Source organism: Callionymus lyra, chromosome 4 (assembly GCF_982586985.1).
Source record: "Callionymus lyra chromosome 4, fCalLyr1.hap1.1, whole genome shotgun sequence".
Taxonomy (NCBI): Eukaryota; Metazoa; Chordata; class Actinopteri; order Syngnathiformes; family Callionymidae; genus Callionymus; species Callionymus lyra.
Genome location: NC_141821.1, coordinates 22,007,730 through 22,017,219, shown reverse-complemented (window position 1 = coordinate 22,017,219; position 9,490 = coordinate 22,007,730). Strand labels below are relative to the sequence as shown.

At 41.4% G+C, this 9,490-nt stretch overlaps 1 protein-coding gene across 1 annotated transcript; it reads right to left on the bottom strand.

The window, feature by feature from the left end:
* Window positions 1-665: 665 nt before the first annotated feature.
* LOC148082096 (uncharacterized) lies at window positions 666-7,691 on the bottom strand. Its single transcript, XM_087788120.1, has 3 exons — window positions 7,050-7,691; window positions 6,358-6,514; window positions 666-6,133 (listed from the first exon to the last, which is right to left on the bottom strand). The coding sequence occupies exons 1-3, from the start codon at window positions 7,689-7,691 to the stop codon at window positions 666-668; spliced, it is 6,267 nt and encodes a 2,088-aa protein (XP_087644246.1).
* Window positions 7,692-9,490: the final 1,799 nt, after the last annotated feature.

The window sequence follows — 9,490 nt, the reverse complement described above, 5'->3', positions numbered from 1 at the left end:
GGCTAGAATAGATTAATTTAGGAGACACTTAAACGAACACGTTAGTTTCCTGGAAAATCAATCCAAAAGACACACAAGTAAACAAACAAAACATAAGACACAAGTTCACTTTATCCATAAACTCATTTATTTAACACAATCTTGAAAAGTTTTTACAGCTGCCATATTGAAAACCAGTCAGACTAGATAAGTTAAGCTACAAACTATCTTAAAAATAAAACGTATTTACACTTAAAACAGGAGCTACTGACACAAGGTGTGCGTGACAGTGACTGTCAACAACTCGGATCTACTTTGTTCGAGCGTCACCTCATTTGAGCCGTGTCCATAAATTGACCTGCCCGCTGTGAGCAGAAGGGATTGGCCTTGTTGCCTGACATCTGCTGTGACTTGATCTTTTCTAAGAGGTTTTAGAAACAAGATTAAGGTAATACTCTTGTGCGCCGTTGACAGGCAACCTATCAAAAGAAAAAGCTGCTTTGAAGTGTGCATGGCAGATATGTTGGGAGAGATTGTCATAAGCATCAACAGCCGTTTTTGGACAAGATAATGTACAGGTTAATGTACAGTACAACATATAAAATAGGCACCAAACACAGAAATAAGGGTAGCCTTTTAGTCTTAACATAGACAATTGAGTTCCCTGAGTGTTACATGGCAAGTACCTATAGGATGGGACAATTTTCACCACAAAAGTTGTATATAAAATCCAACATATCAGGGTCATGAATGTGCCTGTTGGCTACAGTTTGCTCTTTTACTGGCTGTTTCACAACAACCTCACCGTGCGCTTCGACAAGCGGGTGCACTTTGTTGTCCTTCTTCTTGAAGTCACCAGCGTGAGCGGCTTTCTTCTCTGGACACACTTGAGTTTTTGGCTTCGCCTCTGAAACGACGTCACCATTCATGGTTCTTTTGCTCCCGCTCGCCTCGTCCTGAACAGTGTCCGAGTCACTCATGTGAGGCAAAGAAAAGTAGGTGCACTTTCTATACTGCGACTGCTGATTGTCCTCTGGCTCGGAGTTAGAATGCGGCGTCTCCTCTAGATTCTGAGATGTCTCGCTTCTGTTCGCGACGTTCTTGCTGATGCCGATCGGGTCCGAAACCGACTTCCTAATGAGACTGTTCTCTCGGGCCAGCCATCCGTCTGCATCTATATGATGTGCCGGCTCCACTTGAACGTTGAAAGCAAAGCACCCTGTTGCCTCAGTTAAGGTGTTCAGTACATTAGTAGAATTAAAATAAGACATTTCAGGCATAGTTCGAGCTGCGTGGAAAGGTGAAAAAGTGCTGGAATGGTCCGTTTTCTGTTTGGTTGCTGATTTAGGTCTGTCCTTTTCGTCATCATCATGGTGAGTATTTGTTCTACCATAAAGCCTTTCAATCGTTCTGCGTACAAACCCTTTAGAGATTGACTTTGTGGCCACTTCTTCCTCTCCACTGGATAACTCGCTTGATGTTTGGGACTGATATCCGGCACTAGCGGACGTATCCGTTCTGAAGTCAGACATAGTCATTGTGTTTGCAGATTTCTTATGTATCTCCGCAATTTCATTGGAAGTCCTGGCAAGAAACATTTCACGGATTGACCTGACCTTGTTGCTCTCTGGCTCTGTAGTGATGACTCCACTTGAGTCATAGCTAAAGGACAAAGAAGATGGAGGAATGGAACGGGTGTCGGACACAAGATTGCCATTCCTTTGTGCATAAGATCGAAAACTTTCAGTCGTACTTAACTTCCTCTTGGCTTCGGCAACCTGCTTCTCCAGAATGTTGACCCTCTCTGCAACAGTTTGGGTGATGATGTCTTCAGTTTCTTTTGGTTTCTCCTCTGGTTTTGTTATGTCTTTGTGGATTTCTAAGACGACTGCTTCTTCATCTGACCTGCACTCTTCCCCATAAGCGCTAGTTTCTTCTTCAGGTGAGCTTCTTATGTGCTCTGCTTCAACGTGGTGGTTCACTATTTGTTCTTCGCCGCTTCTGTGGTCATTGCCACTGTCTTCAGCGTCAGAACCACTTTGAGAAAAACTGTCTTGATCCTGGTTTTCCAACCGACTCATCTCCTGAGGGTTCTTTTCTTTGTCAACTTCTTCTGCAACATTGTCTTTTTTGCAATACTGATGGAGGATTTCATTCTGATCCTGCTCTTCTTCTTTTCCACACAAGGTTTCCTCGATTATTACATTGAGTTTATTACATGAAGTCATTGCCAGCTCTAGTTCAACTTCATTTATACATTCATTTATCCGTCTGTTTTCTATGTTTTGTGGCCCCACTAACAAATGATGTTCTTTATCCCTGACGCTTTCTTTCCTGTTGGCATTCAGCCTGAGGTAATCATGCTCTTCCTCCTCAGAGGGACTTACAGGACATGAAACGTTTCCCTCTATGTCATTCTGTTCTGCCTCCCCACACTCAACTTCTGTTCTCTCCACATCCTCTCTTCCCATACAACTTGTTTCATGCTCTGATTTGATCAAACGCCCGCCATCCTCTGACCCTGATTTGTCATAGGTAGAATCTGAACTACTATCCTCATCGTACATGCCCTTGAGAATTTCTCCTGAACCACGTCTACCATGATTCATCCGTCCTTTGAACACAAAATCTGATGTATTGGATATGAGGTCACTTTTCAATTCAGGTTGTGTTTCTGCTCCTTCACTGCTGTCATTAACTTCCTTCCTACATAACTGTTTGGGACCTTTGGCCTCTTCTCTTTCTTTAGAACTCCTCTCAGCATTAGGCATGATTGGAGGAAGGTTTGAGTCACTACTCTGCCGATAAAGGCCTTCCTCTCCTCCTCCTACCAATCTGTTGGATACACTTTTCAAATCATCTCCCTTTATTTCAAGCTGCTTATTTTCTGCGCCAGGTACTTGTTGAGAATCATACCTGATATCGACTGACTTATTTGGGTAGTTATTGTTTACTTTACTGTCAAGAGAAGCCAGTTCCTCCATTAGAGACTCGGGTAAATCGAGCTGGGTAATAATCTCACCTCTATTTTTGCTGCAGAATTCCTTCCAGTTTTCCATTAACTGCCCGGATGCACCCATTTGGAGCTCAAGCATGTTTTCTTTTAATTGACTTGAGTCTTCGATGGCTGACATTTGGCCTAGAGAGCAGATCATCTTGAAAGCCTCTGTAGAACTGACATTTCTTGTGTTGAGTTCTTCAACATGTTTTTTGGTCAGGCTGTCTTTTAGAGTCATAATGGAGAGAAATGTCAGGAGGACTTGAGATGAAGAACCAAAAGTGGTCTCCACATGGGAAGAGAAATCAGATGGACCACATGACTGATAGCCCTGTTGAACTGCGTTGATAGAGCGGCATATTCTGTCAAGAACAGGTTTTGTGACTTGGTTCTTTGGATGCTCTTCATCCACAGTAATCTTTGTTCCTACATTTGTTGTTTCTGAGCCTTCTGTGGACTTTGTTTTGCCCTGCTCCTCCTTCGAGTGATCAGATGAACCACCTGAAGAGAGAGTTCTGGAAAGTCCTGGATTCTTTCTGGCAGGAGGCGATGTCATGTCCAGAGACTGAGAATAAGGTGATGGTTGTTTGGATTTTGAAAGCGTCTTCTTTTTCTTTGTTGATGGGCTTGGATTTGGGGATTTATGCGATACAAGACTTTTAGGAAGTGTGAATTCAGTAACATTTGAGGAATCATTTTTAAGTTTCCTCTCTGAAGAGGGACTTTTTTCAGGTCTGCTTTTTTTGGGTGATAATATTTTCTTGGGAGTGTTTTTAAAAATGGAAGGCTCACTTGATACTAAGCTTACTGAAGATGCACAGTCATCAGATATTTGACTTGAGGGAGACATAGAAGTGCAGGACCGGCTGCTAGTTTGATCTGAGGATGACGACTCTCTGCTGTCGGCTTTCATTTTTTCTTCCTCTCTTGAGATACCATTAACCATAACATTACTTTCTGTTGGTTCAGAATGAGTGGTAGCAACTTCTAACTGAACGTCACCATCTAACCCTTTATCTAAACAGGCTTTTCTAAGTGACATTTTTCTTTCAAGTGACTGATTACTGACCAGTGGGACTCGTTTAATTGACGTTGATCTTGATAGTGCAGGTTCAGTGTCACACTTCTCTTTTTTCAATTCTGAGTTTTGAACATTGGGAGTCAAAGTCACATCAGAGTTTGGAGCGACTGATAAAGTGTGCGACAAGTGGCAGTTTTCTCCAAGTGAGTCTGTCATTTTTTCCTCAAAAAGAGTTTCAGCAGGTGGTGGAGGAAACTCTTCGTCATTTTCTGTGTCATTTGTTTTTGACATGCCATTCAAACACGGTTTAACTGCTGCGCTCTGATTTACAGGAGTTAACTTGTACTCAAAAGACTTGATTCTTTGTTTGACTGAAGTTTCTGTAAGATTCTGGGGTGGAAGGGAAACTTTGAAAGAATTGTTGGACTTGATATTCTCCTCTAAACACTTCACTCCTTGAGAAACATTTAACAAGTTCTCACTATACCCTAACTTTCCACTTTCTGTTATCTCCATGTCGTTGGAGCCAAGTTCAACATTGTTGATCCAGTTTTTAACATACTCGTCACTGACGTTGTTAGATGAAGTACAATCCTGCACAGGCATTTTCTGATTAATATCAATCATCGTTTTCTGTGCCGTGTCCCGATGTAGTGATGTTTGTCGTTTCAGAGTTGTTCTTGGCTGACTAGTTTCAGATATCTCCATCTTGGTTTCTTCTTCCAACAAATGCTCATGGAGGTTTTTGACTTGCTTTGTGCCGTTCTGTGATTTGTTTTCCATGTTACTATTTTGATTTTGTGTTGCTTTCTTCTTCTTGCGTTTCGGTTTAGCTTTATTCCCATAAATCCCCCTGATGAACCCAGCACTGGAGAATGTTTTTATCGGATTCCCTTTCTGTCTCAGCATTGGCGATCTAAGACGTCTTATTTGTTTCTTGACCTTTTTAGGTTTGGGAGGTATCCTATTGTTTTTGAGGGCTTTCTTTCTAGACTTTTCTTCGCTTACCGGACTGTTCTTAGAGGCCTTGTGCTTTTTTGAAACTACTACCACTGCGCCATTCTGGAGTGTCGGAATGGTGAATTCAGACGCGAGCGATAAGTTATCATTCTTCCATGTACTAGTAGTTTCATAGTCTGTTGAGGAAAGCTTCCCTGTGTCTGAGGTGGAAGTTCGACAATAAGACATGCCAGACATGGACCCATCGTCTTTACAAATGTTTGCTAGGAAGTTATCCTGACAGGGCCGTTGCTCGTAGATTTGTAAAACTGTTTCAGTCACATCCTCCCTGCTGGAATCAGTTTGTATCATCTCCCCTGATTTAAACGCTCTGTTCGCACTGTGGGCGTCAAAAGAGTCAATTCTTCTGGGTTTGGGAACCGGCCTGGTGCTACTCTGCCTGACCATACAGTACTGCTCTGTCCTGTTTCCGTCTTCTGTCTGTTCTGAGTAAGAGTAGGAGCCCACTGTGTCCTCATAAATCCCATCTGCCGTCATCGACCGGATACTTTCAATAGAAGCCTGCTTTTTTCTGACATGCCTGAGACCTGGGCTTGCTGTTCTCATTGAGGGTTCCGGACTCATTTGCATCTTAATGCTCTCCTCTTCATAATCATTTTGGGTGACAACTCTGTTTGCCAGTGGCGGAGGGTCATCATCGAAGTCATCTTTTGTTTTATATGGATTTGTGGGATCCACTGAGTAGTCTGAGTCTGAGGCTGGGATGTTTACCTGCTTCTCCAGCTCAATATCAGGTAGAGAATCCACATTTAGCTGGTTCGTCAAAGTGGAGCGGCTCACAGTGGTCGTCCAATGAAGGGTTTCCTCTTCCTTAATGGTTAGCCGCACCTTCATTTCCACCGTCATGCTGCCATCCTGGTTCACTCTGAAGGACTTTTCAATGTCTTCCTCAGAGGGAACCAGGCCATTTATCTCCTCACTTTCGTGGTTCAAACTTTCCATCTCTGCAACGGACAGCAAGTGACTGGACTCCAGATCCCTCGAGTTGGTTTGGTAGCTCGTATTGTCACTGGATCTCTTTCCCATGGTCTGATGAATCTGGTTCACGATGTACTTTTGTGATGAGGGGGAGAAGTTTCTGGATTCTGATGCAAACGGCAGAGACTTCTTTTTGCCTTTGCACAAAAGAAAGAGATGAAGAACAAGTTAGGACTGTCGCAAAGCCAAAACAGGTGAGACAGAGTATGTAGGTCATCTATGGTGTTACGAATGATATTATCGCATCAGCACTTTCTCAGCCTTTATCCCAGTGGAGCTGGGTATGGATTACTGTCTGTGCCCGAGGCTCCTCTGAATCATCTTATGTAGCTCTAACACTGTAGCAATGGTGTTCACTCACGGTTTAGAGCCTTCAGTCGTCTGATGGTCACTCTATTAGTAGGCTTCTTCTTTGGTGGGGTGGGTTTTTGCTCAGTGTAGTTTGCTGGCCAAAATGCTTCCCTTCCAGCTGCTATCACGATCCCGGAGCATAAAACCAAGCTTGAGAGACCGTCAACCTGCAGAAACAACAAGTTTATTTAGAATGCAACTTGTAGTAATCTAGCATCTGAACATTGATGTGAAATACAATAAAAAACCCAGAGCAATAACATGCACCTTTGAGACATTGTACTTTGTATCTATGAACCCCACCTTGTAACTTATCTCACTCAGCTATTCTGGTTTAAAACCTACATTTGCTTTCCCATCTTTCAAACTCCTTTTTGTCTACATTGGTTACAAGTTTATTGTCGTGTATGAAGTCTCTCTTTGATTACCATGCAATAGAATCTTTCTAGTCTTAGGAGAACTTAAAATGTCTAATAATTTAGATTTAAAACCATATATATATGAGTTTGACCCAACTTGGGTTTGAAGCATTTGCTGTGCTTTAGGTGGGATTAGTATGAGTAGCTGAAGAAGATTAACACTTTCACCTCTTAGGTGTCATCCAAGGTCTTTATCAGTCCTGACTGGGTATTATGCTTGTGACATCAGGTATATTCAACACTGAAAACTCCTAGAAAACATCTTCAGTAAGAGTTTACTTACACGTCTTCCGTCAGATGTGTACAGCTTTATCACGGGGCTCTGCAGTAGCTCGGATATATATTCCAGAATAGATTGAAACGTTGGTGTCGTCCTTCTTTGAAGCACCACTGTGTGTTTGACTGAGGGGTCACCATTACGAAAAACCAGTAACCTTTTTGGTGTCCGGACCGCGACTGGCTCCTTCCTGTGGGCACTTTGTCCAGGAAACACTCTTGCCTGCTGCACAGTGTGTCGCCGTGAGCTTGCTGGTCTGGCGTGGTACCAAGGTTTTGGCTTTTTTCTTGCAAGTGCCAGATTCATGGGTTTTACCCTCTGTCTGTCCGAACAGATATAGGATTTTCCATCCTCCAGCTCCTCCAGAGTAGAGATCCCATGAACACCTCGAGGCGTGGTGATGTTCCTTACCCCAAACGGAAGGGGAACCTTTTTAGACAGGCTGTCCAGGAGAGCATCAAACGTTTTAAAGGTTCGGTTGTTGATGACCATGCGGAGTCCACCGAACTGAGGGTCCCCATTTTTGTAGAAGCAGACTCTCTTTGAGAGGATGGGGTTGGTGATGCTTGAGTGGCGAGTGGTCCCAATAGTGTTCAGGCTCCCTGACATTTGGTCAGGGTTAGTCCGACGTTGGCCCGACCCATGCATTGTTGCTGAAAGCTGAAAGTGAATAAATCACTATTAATTCTCTGGTTTCACGGAAAGTACTTTCTTTTTATTCGTAGATCCACACATTTTTGAAGGATTATTTACTTTGTGTGGAGAAAGAATTGTTCCTCCTGGACGCTTGGGAATGTTACTCCCACCTACTGACCTGTTGAGCTCATAGCAGTTGGGAATATTTTGTAATGCTTGAGCATCAAATAGATTAAATAACTGTTAGAAAAGTGTCCGAGGTCTGTGTTCTCTAAGTACCTTTCTAGGTTACCCTTAAACAAATGCGACACTTATCCTCTGTTTATCCTTCAACACACGCTCATCACTCACATCTGGTCATTTAGGAAGTGCCAGTAGCTAAATGCCGTGTCACACAAATGTTCTTTCGAGCCAAATTGAAGGAAGATCCAAGTTCTGGGAAATCAGCCATCGGTTCGTTTCTTAGCCTGATTAAAGACAGCTCAGCTCTACGCTACTACACACGGCACTGTTTGTATTCTAGCTCCATTAACAAAGAGTTTTGTGTTGAATTAAATATAAAAATGTTGAATTAAATATAAGAATGGGAATAGCTGAACCATGCTAGCGTAGCCCAGTTTAGCCAGAAAGAAAGTTTGCGATAACCTTCACGTCAAGTTTCCAACACTGCAACCAGTACTTTTTTTTTTCTATAAAATCATTTTCACTGCATTTGAACTTTTATATTCTCTCTCAACAAATATATTTTAATTCTCTCTCTCCTGCTTCTGTCAATAAAATAACTTTAAAATAATAATTAAAACTAGCGTACAACGATTAAAAAGTGACAGCCCTCGATGCGGATCAGCCCCACAAATCCTTCATCATCAAATACCAGAATTGAAAACACACTCACCTCTTGTACAGATCACGACTTGTTTTGTGAGAAGCACATAAAGCGATATTCTCTGCTCTACATCCTGCCAGCTACTGAGGAAGCAACTCGGCAGGAGTTTATTTCTAGAGACTCCATCCCAGTCAATTTGCTTAATCTTTACTGAGAGTTAATCTGCGCAGCAACTGTGGCGCTCTGAAATCCTTCTCAGCAAGGAGAGCTGCTGGAGAACCAGTTTGACGATCTATATTACTAAATTATAAACTGTTCATCGCCTCAGAATATTTTTTCTTTGGCAGGAAATAACGCTTTGGGTCGAGCCTTGGCAAAGCATGACCCACGAGCAACATGCGGCCCTTTGACAGTATTATGATGCTATAATATAGTATAGTGGTAGTTCAACTTTCAATGTAATTTATCTATGTTACTTTTCTTTTTTATTATTATTATTATTATGATAAAATTAATAATTGTAATTATGTTTTGTGAGTTTTAACAATAAATGTTCTGATGAAGTGAAAACACATTTTTATAGTATTGTAATGTATGTAATATAATAATTATAATAGTAAGTAAGTAAGTAAGTCATTTTTATTTGTATAGTGCTTTTCCAGACCAGGGTCACAAAGCGCTTAAACAATCAAAACAATATTCAATAAAGTATATACTTTAAAGATCAAGATAAAACTGATAACACAACAGAACATATATTCATTGTTCTAAGAGTTTGTTTGGTTGAAATTGTCGAATTTTTAAAATGAAATAAATAAAGTTATAAGTCTGAAATTGTCACTATTGAACTGAGTTAATAATAGGGCTGAAAGAAAATATAATTGCCATTATTTTCCGAAATATATTGTGATTGCGATTATTTATGCGATTATTTTATCTTTTTTATGCATTTTTTTAATCAAATACAATTTATGATTAACTTTAC

What these genes read in the sequence shown, in the direction of transcription:
- LOC148082096 (XM_087788120.1), bottom strand. Translation starts at nt 7,691, where the DNA reads ATGCATGGGTCGGGCCAACGTCGGACTAACCCTGACCAAATGTCAGGG. An exon ending in ACACATCTGACGGAAGACGT is followed by an intron (nt 6,515 to 7,049) that starts GTAAGTAAACTC and finishes TTGTTTCTGCAG; the next exon opens with GTTGACGGTCTCTCAAGCTT. An exon ending in ACGACTGAAGGCTCTAAACC is followed by an intron (nt 6,134 to 6,357) that starts GTGAGTGAACAC and finishes TTTTGTGCAAAG; the next exon opens with GCAAAAAGAAGTCTCTGCCG.